Raw genomic sequence first — 20,519 nt, 5'->3', positions numbered from 1 at the left:
TAAGCTGTAAACGTTATATGTTTGATTTATAAATGGTACTAATGATAACATCTGGCCACTATGTCTACCGGTGTCCGGGACATTTTTTATATATTTTTATTTAAATTGAAATTGATTGAAAAAAAATTTTTTTTATAGAACACCTGGGAACCTGCAAACGGGCAGGAGGCTCACCAGATGTAAAGTGATACCGCCGCCCATGGACAATTTCAATACCAGAGGGCTTTGCCACGCGTTACTTTTCTAATAGATAGTATTCGATTTTATGACACGAAATTTTTTAAAGAACAAGGGGCAAATGGGGCGGATCGCGAGTGTGTTGCTGGCTTTTTTCTTGAATTCGGAAATACCAATGAGCAGCTGGTTCCACATAGTGGCGCCAAAAACTGCCTTAAAACACGCTCAGTTGTCGCACGCAAACTCACTACTCATAATGTTACAAAAACTCCGAATCGCTTTTAAAATATATGCTAATACTCTTATTTACACTATTAAATCAATACATCACATCTATAAATCACTATTCGTGTATTATGGTAATACATTTTTCTGAATCCTCATAATCGTGGGTGTGGGAAGACAGATCGTGATAAGAAAGTAATTTATTTTCATTCTCATGAACTTATTTATCATTTACATTGGTTTATAAAGCTATTGTTCCGTTAACCTAACTCAGTTAGTCACGCATTAGTTTAGTGAGAAGTGCCCAAAACTTTTTTTTATCATTTAAATAAAATAATAATAATTTACGGCTGCTTACATTCTAAATAAATTTAATGTTTCTAAAGTAATATAAAATTTAGTCCCTAATATCTAAGCTATCGCGGAATATGGTTAAAGAGTATTATGAATAGCGCTAAATCACCTTTTTTTTTAAAACGGGGAAAATGGTCACTCTCAATGCCAGAAGGATCGCGAGTGCGTTGCCGGCCTTTTAATAATTGGTACGCTCTTTTCTTGAAGGACCCTAAGTCGAATTGGTTCGGAAATACTTCAGTGGGCAGCTGGTTCCACATAGCAGTGGTGCGCGGCAAAAATCCTGCATCACGAGCACATTGCACATACGGTTCGTAAATGTTTGAATATATTATGTATTTCATCTTTGGCAGTTCGTACCGTCCTCTCATCTTCTTTTCTTCCTCTCTTACGTTTCCCATTGTACCACTCCGTACCGATTCTGTTCGATTGCTTGTTTTCTCTCAACCATCCCATCCATCTCCACTTTAGATTCTCACTGTTTAAATCTTGTTTTTTAATATCGCTTAATTTTGTCTTTACTTTTTACTCTTGTTGTACTTCTTTCCATAGTGTTATGAAAAATTATTCTATTTCCCAGTTGTTCTGTCAATGCCCAGGTCCGTACAACAAACATGGCCAAATACATCGTTAAACTTTTCAATAATTCGTCTTTCATTCGAGTTTTTTATTGGGTACATAGAAATATCCAACGGTTTCGGATTCAAGGAACGTGTAGCGAAATTATACTAATGATATAGCCAAAGATGGAATACATAATATATAAAAAGGTACACAATATACGAAAGGATTTAGGGATTAATATTACGACTTCCAGCCAAAGCCATTTGGCACATCTCTGTAGAGATCATAAAATATTACAACACGTATAGGCGAGTACATTGATTTATATTACACCTATGCTATGAACACGCAAATATTTATCTTAATAACCGTCGTATACAAACAAGTAAGATCTAGTTGCCATGAGCCAAATAGGCCGTTACTAATGAAATAAGATAGACGATAAACAATTTATTAGCTGACCGAGCAATATGAATTTAATTGGACTACGATTTATTAATGTCTGTCACGTCTACCTAAGTTAATTATTATCTAGGTTCGGAGGCAAATAATGTGATGTATTCCAAATGTAATAGTATTTATTTCTTAAAGTTGTGGCTGTCACACGCTGGCCTAGTGGCTTCAGCGTGTGACTCTAATCCCTGAGGTCGTAGGTTCGATCCCCGGCTGTGCACCAATGGATTTTCTTTCTTTGTGCGCATTTAACATTAGCTCGAACGGTGAAGGTAAACATTGTGAGGAGACCGGCTTGCCTTAGATCCAAAAAGTCAGCGTGCGTCAGACATAGAAGGCTGATCACCTACTTGCCTATTCGATTAAAATATGATCATGAAACAGATACAGAAATCCGGCCCCGACCTAAAAAGGTTTTAGCGCCATTGATTTATTTTATTTATTTATAAAAGTTAACATCATAAGGATATCTACGGTATATGTTACAAATAATTAAAAAGTATAAATATTACACTTTTAAGTTTAATTTTTTTTTCATATAAAAGGGGGCGAATGGAGGCTCTCCTGTTAAGTGAAATACATAGCATTCACATTCCCAGAAGGCTCACTCGTTGCCTTTTAAGAATTGGTACGCTCTTTTCTTGAAGGACTCTACTAAATTATTCCCTTTTGTATTTCTTATGTAACTGATGTTCTTTTTGGTTTATATGTTTAAAAATTAGTATGGAAAACTACGTGTTTGACGCGTTTGGGCGTAAAGCTTTACTTTTAATACGAAAGAATGCCTAAGGAACTAAGTGTTTGTTTTTTGTTTATCAATATTTTTTCTATTTAATACACATACGGCCAAAACATCCTGAAATAATGAAGTGTGTTCACAAGGCTGATCTAGGCTTAAAGCCTATTAAGGAAGGTTATAAAGAAAACAAATACAGAAATATGTGACCAGTACCAAGGAGGTTTAAATTTCGTCGTCTTTTGTGTCTTAGTGGATTTAAAAAAGAATGAATGTTCCAATTTAAATTACTAATATTGAATAATGTGATGGTGGTATCGAGGTCATTTAACAGTTAATAAGAGGTAAAAGCTCCTTATAACTAATCACCCACTTAAATACTAACTGGAAATTGATAAAACGTGACAAATGTAAAACAACCGTTTGTCTTTAACAAACAAAAAACAATTGTTTGCTATCGCGCGTAACGGGTCGTTAATATTACTATGTTAATCTTTGTATACATTTGGAATGAATACAATAGTGTAAAATATATTTCTAGATATATACAATGTATTGTTTCGGGATAAAAAGGATAGAAATGGGCGGGGTACATGGCAAGAGGAACAGAAAATTGGAGCAAGAAAGTATTAAACTGGTGCCACAACATATACGAAAAAGTAGAAGATAAATGGTAGATATACCAAATTAAGAAAGCAGCACAATGGAGTGTGGCACAGAGCAGATAGGAATGGCCGGATTTGGGGGAGGTCTTTGTCAAAAAACCGTGTTCAAGTGTAAAAGTATTTGAATTGAAAGGCTATTATTATTATATTGAAACGAATAATATAAAACTTTTACAAATATAGAACAAACGCATGAAACGGCAGAGGCTTGATGTTAAAACCGCCATGAACACTAACTATGCGCACGGCTCGCGAGTGCGTTGCCGGCCTTGAGATTCGGTACACTAATAATGGTTCGGTGAATAATATTATAAATAGGAAAGATTTGTATATTTGTAACGAATAAATAAAATACATTTTTGTAATATAGAATAGGATCAAACAGGCAGAGGCCTGGTGTCAAATCCGCGATAAACCCTAACAATGCAGACGGCTCGCGAATACGTTTCCGGCTTATAAATTTAGTACACTCCAAATGGTTTGGTTAAGTACATTATCTCTGAGTAACGGAGGTATTATTTACATTAAAAAAAAGTACGCTATAGTTAGTATAGGTATTATTAATAACGAATTATAATTCTCTTTCTCTATTTCTTTTCCTGTTGTCAGTGTATATGACTAATTATTAATAATAGAATCTAGCGCGTATTGATTTTCTGCTTGTTTCATGGTGCATACATCTACAATTCTTTTTATAGTCTGTCTAGACGGACATCGATCTATTGGCTATGGTGTATGGAATCGTTTGCTTGCTGGGCGGTAACGTTGAAAGAAAGCCCAGACCCGCGTCTATTATTTATTATTCTTAATAGTTGATTGACCTTCTATATAATCCGCACAACTTTTGCGTTGTCCATAGTATTAGAATACTTATCAATATAAATAAAAAAATATTTATGTCAAAACTTAATACGTTTTTTTTAAATAGACCAAAAAGACTACTAGAGAGCTATGAAGCACACATATGAAGGCATCTATATATGACAATTGAAATTGGTTAAAGTTAAATTAGATAAAGTTTAACAAAAGGCTTTTTTAATCATAGACATGAATACAAATAATACAATTATTTCATTTTACCTTATTACAACTAAGATTATTACAGAATTTCATTAATTGTAATAGAATTATTACTATCACTGTTATCGTTATTATTTATTTTTGTTATTAATGGCTGGGCCTACACTCAAATCTCTTCGAATCAACTGTGGTAGGGTCAAGTAAAACATGGCTCGTAACGGAAAAATGTGACGGTATTTTTTTTTCCAACGCCGATAAAGAAGTTTCACTTCAAAAATATCCCATATATGAATTACAGATTTAAAATTTCGGAAAAATGTGACGGTAATTTTTTTTCCAACGCCGATAAAGAAGTTTCACTTCAAAAATATCCCATATATGAATTACAGATTAAAAATTTGTAAAGTATTGTCAAACACTTTCATTGTGTTTAGACAAGCAACAGAACTTGTTTGAATTACCATTTACCGAATAACCAAATATTTGTCCCGCCTACTTAGTGTCTACATTAGTAAATAGACTACTTAAGTCTCGATCCAATATGGACTAAATAGAATGTTTATATATGGCAACAAAAAAGTTCTACTAAAATTAAGAATGTCTGAAAAATAATATATTAATAAATATAATAATTTTATTATAATATTTTTTAATATTGTCCTGATCGCTACTTACATATGTATCAGTTGCTTTGTTTGGATTCATTCGTTTTGTCTGTCTTATGTATACACCTCTTGCGCTTGCATTATTTTTTTATTATTTATTTTATTCTCATATTGGTTGCCTAGAGCTGTACTGACTGTAGGCCTTATCGCTGGAAAGCGATAAGGCCGCCAGTTGCCCTTCTTTTTTATTTAATGCAGGCCCGCGCCAATGATATCGTGATAGCTTGACGCTGGGACTGTGGGGCTGGGTCTACACTCAAATCCCTCTGCTATTCAAAGGGGTAGCGAGACCCCATCCACTAAAAACACCTCAGCCCTTCACACGCCCTTAAGATGGACCCGAGGGGTTCGCCAGGCATTCTACCCAAGTACACTGAACTAGGCCAAGACTGCTCTATATGAAGTTAGGTAAAATGAAGTTTAACAGTTTTAAAATATATGTCGTCTATATAAAAACCTACCTTCTGAACAACGAGCGGTGTGCCAAAGTCCTTCCCGCCTTGCAGCCTGAAGCCGAGTGGTTGTTGTTCCGACTTGTTCAGTCGCACAGTGATTAACTGTGCCATCTGGAATAAAACAATATATTTATCCTTATACATGTATTAATAATTTTCATATAACTCAAGTGAGGTGAGGAAAATCAGTTCCTATTGCGACGCAAGTAAATTAAAATACATTTACATGAATTTACGCGTGTTTATAATAGAATAATCTTCATAAAATGAATTCTCGTGGCCTATTTTTGGACCAATATATAGTGTGATTCTCTGGGAAGGTTCAGGTATACAATTCATTATGATTTTGTGTAAATTAATTAAAATAACGATTATTAATGATGCTGCAAAAACTTGCCGAATTACGCGAAATCGGGCTGTACCATATTCTTTTGTTGCATTCATACGCTGGTCCCACTAGGATATTCTTAGATAATCAGACTCTTCTTCGGGGCAAGAAACATAAACTTATACTTAAAATATACAGTATTAGAAAAATAACATACATAATCAAAAGTGTGCATGATATTAATGGATGTGTGTGAATTTACGAAAATGGCTCCCATCTTCGTCTCTCTCTCCCTCTCTGTTTCTGCGTTGTTACAACTCATACCACAAGTTTTGTAATTGTATTGCCAGGCACAATTATCTTCCATAAACATTTTTAAGAGACTAGAGCACTGTTGATAATAATTTAAATTATATTTAAACACTAGGAGACAAGACAGACGATACACGTCTTAAACACAAAAAAAAACATTAAAATTAGTCCAATCGTTTATGATTACATACACGAACATTAGATTCAGATTTTGAATGAGGCCATTGCTTTGACCTAATACAATCGCATAAGATACGCTACAGCGGTAGGAAATTTTGCTGCAATTAAAAAGTTAATATTTCCCGCGGGCGTGGCATTTGATTGACCCAATTGAAGATTTATTTTCACTCAGACGTAGCTTCGCTGACCGCTTCACTGTTCGGCCAATGCGATCTATTTTATCTCGCGGAATATCTAAGTCAAAAGATATTAGAGAAAGGCAAACTTTCGTTTTACGCAGGGAGTAAACAATAAGCTAATCATTTATCAGTTTTTGATGATTTCTCCAATGATAAGTGGATCTTTTGTTAATGGCGTATTGGAAAAGTGGGACACGCAATATTTGACGGGATATTATTTAACTCCAAGCTAGGAATGACATAATATCCGCTAATTCCGCTTTTCCAGGCGGAAATTAAACGCCTCAAATATATGTGTATAAAAGTGAGATATACGTATGTGTGTTGTATTGTATTGCGGTGTATTTTCTTAAAACTATAAACGTCAATATATTTATATATATACATGAACTTATTATACATATAACAACAAAAAACTTACGATTACCTTTATAAATTATAAATCTTATATGTAATATGCAACCGAATTTTTATTTCATTGTTTTCAGTATTTTACAATAAATAAATCATTAAAATTATATGTTATTATCATCGTGGTTAAAATTATTAATAAATAACAATACATTTATTTTTCAAATAAAAAAATTACATAGTAGATACTGTATATGTTGGAAATAAATTAGTCTTTTCTCCAGCTTTGATTATGTTTTCTTTGGAGTCTTGGGCCTGAAGTACACTAATTAAAGATTTAAGTTGGCGTCTGGTAGATACAGGTGACCCCAGAGCTGGTGCTTTCGTCGCTCAACGAATAAGTATCGCAATGCATCGAAGAAATGCTGCCGAAAGAAACGCAGGCACAGGGACCAAACTCTTTCAAATTTGTTTCAATTTTCTATTTATCATTTTTTAATTATTATTATTACTATGTACCTCGACAATTATTGGCAACATTATAATTAATGATTAATGTATATTTTTGTAATCACAATCTTTTTCAATAGCTTACAGGAATATTACCCTACATACATTATCTAAGACGAACCCGGGAACATAATTAGCATACGAAAAACAGGACGCAGTACAGGTTGCGCAAGCGTCGGGAATCAAGTGCATTTTTCACCATCAATCACGAATAGTGCTTTTAATTGTTGCATTTTTTTTATAATAAAGTCGTTATACTAACTGTATTTCTTATTATTTGTTTCGATTTTAAAATAGGAGTTATAAAAATTATCTTTCATAAAGAACGTAAACCAACTTAATTCACAATAGTATCTATGAAATTGTAGTTAAAATAATAAGTTAATAAATAAGACTTCATTAATGTATAAAAATAAAGTATCTTAAAACACAATTAAATGGAACACTAGATATTTTACGATTATTTTTAGATTACTTAATAACTATACAACAAAATTTATATATAACCGCTTCAGAGAAAACTTTTTGCTAACACTGGCCGCTATAAAAGTAAAAACGTCTGATAGTACATTCCTAGGCCTACACTGCAAATCAAAAGGTCGTGGCACTCTTCAGTCGACATCTCCATCAATACAATAAAAATAAGTTCTAGTTCAAGTTTCGCACTAATGAGATATTCAGTCGTCACAAAAGGCTATAAAGGACATATAATAAAAGTAACAAGGTTATAAATAAATTTCTTTTCACTGCAATGAAATAATGTTATAATAGATGTGTATCGCGCTGCGTTCATTTGACACGCGTTCGTTAGTGTATAGAAAATTCTGCGACATTGACATTTGAAAAAAGAACGCGGGCAATTAATTTCTTTTAACCATAGATAATTTGAATTTGAACCCATAGATTACAATCATGAGGACTTATATGTTTAAAATCGCGACTTATAATCCAAAATAATGAAAAACTGCACATACATTATTGTAGCATTTGTGTTCACATTTTGTTATTCTATAATAAACCCACAGGACTACTATACCTTTTTTATGAGATGGAGCAAACGAAGAGGGCCCTTTTTTCTGCCTTTGTTTTTGGCCTTAGATTCAGGGCGTCATAATATTAGAGACAAAAACATATAGAAACTTGTTGTTTATATTACTTTTCCGTTGGGACAGACTAATATTAGGCCCTAAGTGATTTTCTAGGTTTTAGCGCCATTTTCCTATCTCTATTGTTATATACTATTGTTTTCCGACCTTCGCTCGTGATTGACCGCCATTTTATCTTAGGAATGTAAACTATATTACAGCGCATTAACTATGTCATCTTATCTATTTACCTATACTAAAGTAAATAGAAAATGCTTTCCGCTATTATTTACGTTTGTTACCTCTTTAAGTGTTCGAATGGAAATTTTGCTCAATTTTCTTCGTTAGTCCGTCATCATACTTGATGACTCGCTAACTAATATATTACTAAGCGCAAAACCCAAAGACGGACCTTACTTTTTTACACGGAAAAACCTAAAAAACTGTTAAAAAATTTATGTCATTTGTAACGCAAGGTAGCTAATGTTCTATATGTTGGTATGTAGCTACTTTAAAATTAGTCTATGTAAAAATATATCAAGGCGAAGTCTATTCATTATAATTTAGCATTAGCACATACAGGATACATCAAACAATTTAACGTAGTATAAAAATATGATAAGCTGTGTCGTCCCTACAGCACGCGGACATGACCAGCGAAACCAAGACCAATAATCATTAATAAACAATTAAAAAAATAACAAACAAAAATTAATATATAACTTTACTATCGGTAAATACTGTGCTGTAATCTTTAGCCGTGTATAAGTCTTCTTCGTACAAACACATTCAAATCTCCCGTTTTAACCAAAGACAATAAGATATATAGAATATCGAAGACGAACGTTAACATTTTTTAAATATATTGTCTGCACTGAGGCAATTTAACGTAACGTAGATCGTTAAATTGAGAGCCTAACTTAAGACTAATAAGTAATTTATATCTAACCTAATTTACTCAAAAAGGATATTTAGGAAGGTGTCGAAAAACACTTCTAGTCTCCATTAAGGGGAAGACACTCTGTTCTTGTGTTCTATTTTTTATCCACTTACCACTGAACGGTAACATACAATAAATATTAAAAATCTAACCTCCTCTCACAGCGAAAGTACAGGAACGGCCCTCGGGTCAAGTAGTGACGAAATGTACCGAAACCGATGAGTTGTGATTTCTTGGATTCATAACTTCCGTGAACCATCGATGTCCACATATCGGCTGTTTACCGGTTTGTTAGTCATTTGATGACGTCACATATGAGTCGGTGCGTACGCAGATACGAAATTTAAATAACGAATATTTAATCGTTTGATACAATATAGAGAACTGAATGTAGGAACAACGGGTTTTTATTCGTAGATTGTCATTGTGACTAGATAAATTAATAAAAGTCAAAAGTATTTTTTCCCCGGTGAGAGACGTCTCCTTGAATAAATAAAATAACAGTATTTATACTCAACGACCTATATGAATAAATGATGATAGGTATTTTTATACATACAAAAATTTCGTAAAAATATTTTTTTATATATAAGACATAAAATGGAATACAACAAATGAATGACACTTATACAGAAATCTGAGGCCCAGATCTAATAGCCATGTAGCTGATCAGCCTCCTCTGCCTGACACACGCTGTCGACTTTTTGGGTCTTGGCAAGACGTTTTCCTTCACCGTTCGAGCGAATGTTAAATGCGCACATAGAAAGTCCATTGGTACACAGCTGGAGATCGAAACTACGACCTCAAGGATGAGTCGCACGCCGTAAGACATTAAATACAACGTAATACAAATACAAGTTAAAGGGCTTTTACACACACATATATATATTTATAAATAACTAAGCTTTTCAATATATTGGCCATTCGGTACTTCTGCAATAAATTCAATTGTTTTATGACTGTGACATTGGCAAAACATTTCAAAGTGAATGCTTTATTAAAAATAGATTTTTTGGCAAACGTCAAACGAGTAGGCAGTTCCAGATTTAACCAACCAGTATATCGAGAAATGCACCTGGGGATAACATATATAGAAGATTTGATAATTTTGGCGGCGTGACCAGCTAAAAATCATGGCTTTGTAACGTCGACGGGTACCAGCGTAAGAGTTGTTGCATCTGGCTCAGGACAAGACACGCTTCACGAGACTGGTGGATAACCTCCAGTAATGGAGAGGCAACAGAAGGGCAAAGTTTGGGTTTCGGAACGTTAGAGAGTGGACGGATACGAGCGTAAGAGTTGCTGAATCTGTCACAGGACAAGACTCGCTTCACGAGACTGACGGCCAACCTCCAGTAATGGAGAGGCAAAGAAGGGATGATAATATGTGTAATACATTAGTAGTTCAAAGTACATAGTAGTATTTCTTATCTACTATCTATCTTTATTTGATTATCGTATACCTTCTATCTCTGGCCCTTTTTAATAAAAAAAAATAGCTATGTTCAGGGAGTTTATGTTCTGAAGGTGAAAGAATACATATTATTTCTGTCATTTCATACTATCATACCCTGAGTCTGGATGATGCACTTCTTCAATGAATCACCCTTCTATCGGCTTCTAAAAAATACTTCAATGGGCTGAAGTATTTCCAAAGGAATTCGTATTCCTTCCAGAAAAGATGGTACCAATTCTTGAAATATCGCCATGCACTCGCGAGCCTGGCATTGGGTGTCCATAGTATTACTTGACATCAGATGAGCCTGCCATTTGCCCCCTAATTATATAAAAAAAAGAATAAAGATTCCTCGCCTTGCTGCTTTAGAGCTGATGTCATTGCTTCTCCTTTGATTGCGTGACGTGTTTATTTGTCCAGCTGTGGCCTTCTGAGGTCGTTCTATTGTCTCTGGTATTAAAATGATTTTGAGACAAACGGAATTGCTTTCACTAGAGAATGGTTGCGTATGAGACGCATTATATTGAATGCCAGAGTCCGGCCGAGGTGTCGCAATCTGGCGTCAGCTGCATTCAAAGATACTGGCGACATGGCGCCATCAAAATTACACTGTGTTTATCGCAAGGTAACAAGAAATATATATATTTACGAAATAGATTTGAGTAATATATACATATATGTTTGACGAAATTTGATTTGATGAACGAACAATTCAAAAAATTTCGCTAAATATTATTTATTTAACGATTTTACTAATTTATTAACCTAATTAATAATAAATGTAGAATGTTTGTTTTTAAACAAATTCAAAATCATTTATTCATTTAGTTAACACAGTGTACACTTATGAAAGTCAATAAAGAAATACATATTAAATCCTTCTAATTTTACATTTGCTGCCAGTTTTTCAAAATCCAGGGCGTAAAACGGACGAGAAGAACTGGCAATAAACTCTCCGCCACTTCTTTATTATTTCGTAATTGTCACTCTCTTATGTTATTAATTAGTACTTAGATTATAGTATAACAAAGTGGTGGATGTCGAACCAGTTTCCCACTATCAAGTCAAGTCAAAATCATTTATTCATATAGGTAACACAATGTACACTTATGAACGTCAAAAAAATAATAATAATAATCATATTATTTCCTAACCAAATCTACAGATGAGCCTCCTGCCTTTAAGTAGTAGTAGTATATTAAGTAGTAGATATTTCTAGACATATATAGGAGTCGCATATCACGAGTAATAGATACTTTAAATTCGGGAATTTTTGGTGCGGATTTCGTAAAAAACGTATCCTAGCCAGTTAATATATTTTCACAGCGAACATTATCACGACCTCGTGATATTTCTGTACCCGTGGGCGTCGACGTACACTTGGCACTTCCCAGCGTCCGCCACATACAGACATTCCGTGAATTTTCAGTATTAGCTAAGCGTTAGGTAATTGAAATGTCAATAACCCACGAAATTCAATGCAAAAGCCTTGATATTAAATAGGGCAGTTGGGAAACGTTTGGCCGACATCCATTTGATGCGTAAAGCAACAAATCTAAATATTATTTATCGTTATGCGATAACTGGGATTTTTATCGATTAAGTAAACAAACTGATAAGCAAAATTTCAGTCGCAAATATAAACTTTTTAACGCAAAGGATATTTTGTTTATTAACTCGTACAAGTTTTGTAATTCGAAGCAGAATGAAGACACGTTAAGAGTGACTTCAGCGTGCGACTCTCATCCCTGAAGTTCGTTCCCCGGCAGCAATGGTCTTACTATGTGCGCATTTAACATTCGCTCAAACGGTGAAGGAAAACAACGTGAGGAAACCGGCTTGCCTTAAACCCAAAAAATCAACGGCGTGTGTCAGCCACAGGCTAGTCATCTACTTGCCTATTAGATTGACAAATGATCACGAAACAGATACAGAAATCCGAGCCCCAGTGTCCGTGATCATGGCCTAAGCGTCAAGAAAAACCAGAGAGAAAAACCAGTTATATAAATATATACACGTAATAAAATCGTAACAACGCGACTTGATCTAAATTCATTCAACAAACAAATCCACGAGAAATGTCTTGTGAATGAGTTTATTTTGGACAACTAGTGAATGAACACGGTTTCGTCTATGTAACTACGTCAGAACATTAAATGTATTAACGGAATTTTTGTGAAAAATTCTTTACCCTTAAGACGAGTAGGTTGTTGAAAGAATTATATTAAGCTGTGTTATAATTTAAATGAAATACACGTATGAACGATAACATATAAAGGTTTAGTTATGAACCTTATCTACACTAAAATGGGATATATTTTAATGTTTTTTGACCCCGATGAACTTAAAGCTTTAGAATATTTTTTTAAAGTTCTGTTACGATAGTGCAACCCAATCCAAACAATAAAAAATACAGATACCGGCAAACTTCTTGAGCATTAAACAAGGGAGTGGGGGAAAGTTTGCGCATCGTACACAGCGCGGGACACAAACGTCGCCTGATTTACCAATCACGCCGTCGACACGTCACTCTCCCACCGCCGCGCTCCACCGAAGAAGTGATACCTAAAAATCGCTTCTGCGCAGCCAAGGACATTTGTTCAAGATGTTTGCCAGTATCTATACGCCGCGGAAACTATTGACAACAATGCAAAGTGATGTACTACAGTTTTATAGAAGACATCATCTATACAAGTCCGTGATACCATGTCTAATTAAAATATAACTTTGCTTCTAAAGTCGAAGAAAGCTTTTAGCTATAGAATATCGTGCTTACTACTAAATTACTGCGGTAACCGTACGGCTAGTACATTACGAAATTAAGTTTCCGGGCCGCGTATTTATGTACGTCAAACTAAAAAACTACTAAACGTATGAATATGAAATATATAGGACACAAAGTTTAACAGAACATTTGACTAGACTTTCACAAAATGGCGGGTTTTATTTACTTTTATAAAATTTTACACATGCGTAGGTTTTGAACATCGGTTAGCAACAAGAGAACGTTGGCAACAAACCAAAAAATCCACAAAATCATAATTTGAATTCCTAAACTTGTTCTTATGTAAAATTTAAATTTTCTTGTAATAGTTTAAAATCATTGCTTAAGACATTTATTTACAGATGATATTCATGATTATTAAGCGTCATACCGACGCTAACATCTCAGAGTCTCGTAAATTATAATCATATGTATTGCTGAAGTCTGCGTTTGTGTGAAACAAAAGACAGCGCATTGCGTTTGATTGGTCATTGGTCCTCGTTGACCAATCAAAAACAAACGAAACGCATTAGTCTTTGACTTTACCTTCTCCACAGTTTTTAGTAACCTACATAAGTAGTAATAATAGTCAAGTATCGCTACAAGTCTATATAACCTAGCCGCATCCTGCTTTGAGGTACCAGTAGGTAGATCAGCCTTCTGTGCTTAACGAATGTCGTCGATTTTTGGTAATACATGTCGTTATTATCGCGTTCTCTTCGTTTGGTAAGGACAAGTGTTAACTCTTTAGTTTATAAGGAATTTAAAATTTGTTATGTGGTTTTCCTTCAGACACCAAGGTAGAACTCTTTTGTGTTTTATTGGTGTTTTCTGTTTTAAGTATATTTGTAATATGCGCGCATGCGAAGAAAAGTTATTGGTGTACAGCCATTACACTTATATAATGTTTCTGAAACACTGAAAATATTTTCCTTGTATACAGTGATGTCATTGTTCCAGCAACATACGTAATATATACTAATGTCTTCAGCGTGCGACTCTCATCCTTAAGATCGTAGGTTCGATACCTGGCTTTGCACCAATTGACTTTCTTTCTACGTAAGCATTTAACATTCGCTCCAACGGCGTGTATCAGGCACAAATTATCATAAAAGAGATACAGAAATGAGGCGCTGACCTAAGAAGGTTGTAGAGCTCTATTGATTTTTAAAAACAACAAGGAATTAGTGAGTCTAAAAATCAATCAAAATTAACATTTTATATAATTTTAAAATAAGTTCACGTATCCTTATGTCATTCGTAAAGTTGTATATAATATATAAAAAATAGATAGTGTATACGATAACGACAGAACTGACAGTTAATTAAGAATTTCTTACACAAATTTAATTATATCTTCACGCTTTTTTCCCGAAGGATGAGATCACGGATCTCCACTTGCTACGGCCCTGACATACCATGCTTCATCCACATTCCTGACACCATGCAAAATATATAAGTGTTTATCTGTTTTAATTAAGTCGTTGGTCCGATCCCCGGTTATGCACTAATGGACTTTCTTTGTGCGCATTTAACACTCGCTGAAGGAAAACATCGTGAGAAAACCGGCGAGCCTTAGACGCAAAAAAGGGTGTATCAGGCACAGAGTCTACTTGTCTATTAGACTCAAATTACCACAAAACTGGGTATGGAAAATATACAAGATTTATATCTGCGGCAGACCTATATAGCGTCGCTGTATAATTGTAATTTGTAATAATTAAGCGATCTCGGTTTTTATTTTGTTTCAAATATCTGATGATGATATTATTATCTTGTATTATAAATAAATCCACATTCAATATTTAATTTTAGCTGTCACCTGCATTGGAGTTGTAGTTGTAACCTTGATTGATTAATGGACTATCAAAAATAAATATTTTTCATCGAGTCCCTAAAATTTAAATATTTTAATTGATTTATTTATAAGTAATCTTACAGCTATACATATCCATATTATAAAAGAAAACACTCAGACAATATACAAAGTCAAAACAGATTATTAGATAGATAGACATTGATAAATAAAATATACGAAACAGAAAACATAAGTCAATGAAGTACATTAATGGATACAAAATTAAATGTTAATATTTTAAAGAATTCGAAATATACGAGTTGTATATCTTAACACATATGGGGGATTTAGAATTGGCAAGGGCTTTATAAGTTTGTTCAAATACTGTATTTCTGTCATAGTAAAAACAGATTTTTATACTTTCAGCTATAACACACGGTTTTTATTAACGTACATCGTTCCCGACGTTGTGACCTAAGAATGAGCAAAACGGATGTTCGCTATTGATCCCGATGCCTCATTGGCATGTTTATGAATGGTGATTTGCTTATTCAAGCGTTCTATTTAAATAAGTTTCGCATCTAACAAATTGTACAATACGTTAACAAATAACGGTATAAAGATAAAATATATTTAAGGCATGATTATTTATTTTCCATAAACAAATCAGTGGCGCTACAACCCTTTTAGGTTTGGGCCTCAGATTTATGCGACTGATTATAATAATTAACCAATTGGACAATCTAATAGGCAAGTAGGTGATCACATACGCCGTTGATTTTTCGGGTTTAAGACAAGCCGGTTTCCACGCGATGTTTTCTTCGCCGTTTGAGTGAATGTTAAATACGTAGAAAGAAAGTTCATTGGTCCACAGCCGAGGATCGAACCTACGACCTCAGTGTTAAAAATAAAGCTCAAGGTTAGAAAATAAAAAAATACCATATAAAATAAACAGACCACATATTAGTGTTATCTATAAAAAAGCCATCCTTTGTTCAAACGCTATCAAGCAGTAAAGGATATTTATTATACATATAGCCTCTAATACAGTTATGACTAATCCAAATAAACTCTGACCAAGCGACCTGTGAGTCATCTGCTCCTGGAGACGAAAAATAAATAAAAACCGCTCCCTTTGTTAGACTCGCGAGACACCTTAAGGTGAAACTTTCAAGCCAATGCTACACAAAACGCGACATTGCAATTTATTTTTGTATGGACATCTAAATTGTGGACTATGTTCAATAATATTAAAGTGGATCAAATGGACGTCTAAATAAGGAAACAAGGTCACAAGGTAAAATATACTAATTTTAATAAATTGTAAATGGTTTCAATTTTTAGTTGTATTTAATTAATCTTTTTACAAGTATTATTAACGCATAAGTTCTCTTACATTTTAATATTAAAAACATAAAAAAGTTGATGCGAAAATATTTAAAAAATTGAATTTGTGTTCGCTAAGACACATTTTGGGTCGCCAGGACGACGAAGGAGGTTTTTTTGGAAGTAAGATAAAAAATTTATAGAATTTATTGGACTTTGTTTTTATGAAGTAAGATAACAATGTTATATTATTTTTTTATAAATAATTGCAATGTTAAGTATAAAATGATGTAATTTAATTTAGGGTGTAAAAGTGTTGAAAAAATAATGTGAGTTTTTTATAACATACTATATGTTTTATGCTAACATACGAAACCAGTTAAAGATGTTGTCATTGAAGAATTGTAGAAAATTAATTGATATATCGTTTGCGTTTAAGTTATTACGGAATCAGGTTGATTGTCCCAAGATTTTAAATAAATTTAAATTTCGTGTACTGCCTGGGGTCTCTAGAGTATCTAATGTGGGTATGTATGCCATTGTCCCTCCTTTTGAAGAACGAATTTTGGCCATAACTCACCAATATCCAGATTGAGCATTCTGATAATCGAGCTAGGTCTGGACACGCGTAGTTGCTTTCTGACTTTGAAATCAATTTTTCTTTAGTTTAAAGCTTGTATTTTATTATTCTTTATGTACCAATGCATCTGACTGCCAAGCGTTGGCAAGCTTTTGTAAATAAATAAATAAAAGTAATTACATAACACTGAAATTCTGGAAATTCTTTCACCAGTAGAGAACACTTGGGGCTATTTTTAATTATTATTATCTGTGTTCACGAAAATGGCGCGAATAAACTACAACTGCTATTATTAATCAATCAAGATGAACCATCAACAAAACATCCAACAAAACAAACAGGAAAATTAAGTTAAGAATTCTAAGAGATTTTTGTTATCAAACGAGCTATTTATTAATTCTTAGAAGCCTTTGATCTAACGCACGCGGCAACTATTCCTTAAGTAGAAATCACGTTTACATACCTGATAAACAATCTCTATTTATTCAATATCCATATATTTAAGTCTATGAGTCACATAAGATAGAAATTGTCTAAATAATCAAAAAAAGAAAAAAAAACTTTATTTAAATAGCCACTTCAGATCATCATTGTAGAATAACGTTTAGAAGTGTCATAAACAAAATTGACTCTAAATGTCACTGTCAATTTTAACATTTGTAAAATGATAGTCCCTGTCCCTGAAACCTTTAACAATTAGACATGAAGTAGGTGAAATAAATACGGAATATATTGTTACCAACATATATTTAATATGTCAATAAATAACTTTCTACATTTTTTCAAAATAGTTTAATAGATATAAGTAATTAAAAGATCACATTTGATTTCCATAAATGCACATTAAAATTTAGGTTAACGACCGGTTTAATGATTGCTCGAATCGTCAATGATTTCATCTTCGACTCTTTGATTTGTTTGTGACTTCGCACTTTTCGACTCACATATCTAAGTGGTACTTTAAACATAGAGTTCATTATCATATTCCAAAGTTAACACTCCGATAAGAATGCACTATAGAAAATGCATAATGTGATGGCACATTAAAATAACTGCGCAGTAACATTTCTGTGAGGTAATTACCATATAGATATGAGATTTTCTAAGGAACCCGGTATATATTATATACAAACGAGTATCATCAATTTGCATTTCCCATTTCCGTATGGTCCTTTGTTTAAATATTATGACAAAGGACTAATTAATGTCATCAAGTTGTTATTATCGTGATGACTACAGCGTAGATATACCTGCAATGTATACATTTATCGTAACCATAACAGCGATGACCTAGGTTTAGTACATCTAGACAAAATAGAAAAGTGCAAAGCAAAAAAATACACGACACATATTCTTCTCGTATTAGAATAAAATTTAAATTAGCAATTCTTTTTTTTCTATTAATATTTTTGCACTGTAACTAGTTTAGAATGGAATCTACATCAATAAGAAACTTCACGCTCGTCATATTAAGTTAAGACGTCTTAAGCTGTTTATTGGAACATCCATAGTGCAACAAAATGCAAGATCAAAGGGACAAGTGAACGTTTTAAAATTCCCTTTAGTTTGGGCCATTGCACTCTGGGACTCGTATAACCGGCCTTTATCAGTCCGTAGTTCGATTCATCGCAACCATGCCCGCTTCGGGATATCACCAATCGTAACTGGAGGCTATATTCAAACCGTGAAGCCAGCATAAATCCTGATCAGCATAGACAATAACACTATAATTATAGAGACTAATGTCTGTATAATGTAGAAAGAAAACCCCTTCTACTGTCAGAAACGTCAAAAATCTAAAAAGTTACCGAAACTAAATATGTTTTTTTTCTTAAATATTGTCTGGTATTAAAATATCTTACAGCTTATACGTACTTACTTCGTAGTGTACGTATAACCCTGTGGTAATATAATACGACATGTCAGCGATTATAAGGCAGCTCTCAATTTGACATACCAATTTAAAATAGTACATAAACAAAGATTAAAGAATCCAGTGCACTTTTCGATCATAATCATAAAAAAATATGTCATGTAAATGCTTTTACAGAATGCTGGCTGTATGGACTAAAGTCCTTTGCATTTCCCATTAGGGATATATTAATATCATCATCTATTACAGAATCATTCCATCCTTTATACTGATTTTGTCACATTTTATGAAAATTTCGGCAACCTAATTCTAAATTCCACGCAGACGAGACGCGGACCGAAGCTACTACACAATAAACCTTGATATAAGATATGTACGACCAACTAATTCGATATTGCAAAATAACTAGTTCTAGGTCATATGTTACGATAACTACATACATATTTGTAGCAAGATGTTTTTACCTTTGGCAAACATAAACTTGACTAATCAATATTCATACAAGTTGGTACACGATGTAATCGACTTATCTATTAGTTACATTAATAACTATATTAATTATTATTGTAATATTTCTAATTACATTTCGTAATTTCCAATTAGCTTCATATTGTGGGTGCCAGCACGAACTATCGCAAATCAGTAAACCACACAATTTTCTGACTCATTGTCCGCAACTCGGACAAAACATGATCTTATGCAATGCACTAAGACCAGGTTACCGAAATTAGAATATTATGATATTTGTATATGCATCAAAATGATATTCGTAATCCAAATATTACCGAAAATTAATGCGCTCTAATCAAACAACTAAAAATCACTGATAAACAAAACTTTATTTGATATTCAAAATACACAACGGTCTCAGATTACTCATCTCGACCACCCAAATTATAAACTGTGAAACAGCTGTTTAAGCGAGATAATACTTACATTGGCAGATTCCTTGATCAGCAAATTCTTTACTCGGCACTGTCAATCACTGGTTCAAAACACGGCGCGTTTCCTAATAGGCGTTCGCGCTCGCGAGATATATTTAGAGTGTAATACGACACCGGGAGCGTGTGTCGGTCGTTCGGTCGTGGGGTTGTTGCGAGATTCGGCGCGCGAGTGTCGACTGCGCGGCAACCTACCACAGACTAGATTGAACCCACGCAGCGATAGCAGCGCTTCAGAAAGTACCTTATTTATTGCTTATTTGCCAGATAACGCAACAAAAAATATATGTATTATTGTGAAATCGGACCAAATATGTCACCTTCACTTCACTCGTTAACAAATTAAAGTTTTCTTAGTTTGATCTAAATTTTAAAAAGACAGTAATTCTGGTCAGTATTTAGAAAATGCAGTCGCAAAATAGAAGTATGAATCTGGATTTTTACTTATATACTTGAAAACTCATACATTCATACGCTACATTATTTCACTTTATTGGTGGTTGAGAGAGATCCTATCTTCTATTCAAGTAAGACATTGAATTACATGTTTTGATAATCAATCAACATCGCCGCGTAGTCAGC

General features: G+C 33.7%; 1 protein-coding gene across 9 annotated transcripts in view; it reads right to left on the bottom strand.

Moving 5' to 3' along the window:
- The window catches only part of LOC123707002 (PDZ and LIM domain protein Zasp), a 47,620-nt gene extending 27,497 nt beyond the window's left edge, over positions 1–20,123 (bottom strand). For all 9 annotated transcript variants that reach the window (XM_045656737.1, XM_045656733.1, XM_045656739.1 and 6 more), the window contains exons 1-2: positions 19,933–20,123; positions 5,321–5,425 (exon numbers count right to left, since the gene is read on the bottom strand). In XM_045656737.1, coding sequence (XP_045512693.1) covers positions 5,321–5,425 — 105 coding nt within the window. In that variant the 5' untranslated portion in view covers positions 19,933–20,123. The remainder of the gene's footprint in view (positions 1–5,320; positions 5,426–19,932) is intronic.
- Between the last annotated feature and the right edge of the window lie 396 nt (positions 20,124–20,519).

Source organism: Pieris brassicae, chromosome 3, assembly GCF_905147105.1.
Source record: "Pieris brassicae chromosome 3, ilPieBrab1.1, whole genome shotgun sequence".
Classification (NCBI taxonomy): domain Eukaryota; kingdom Metazoa; phylum Arthropoda; class Insecta; order Lepidoptera; family Pieridae; genus Pieris; species Pieris brassicae.
Note: the sequence above shows the minus strand (reverse complement) of the source record. Positions and strands in the feature narration are given on the sequence as shown.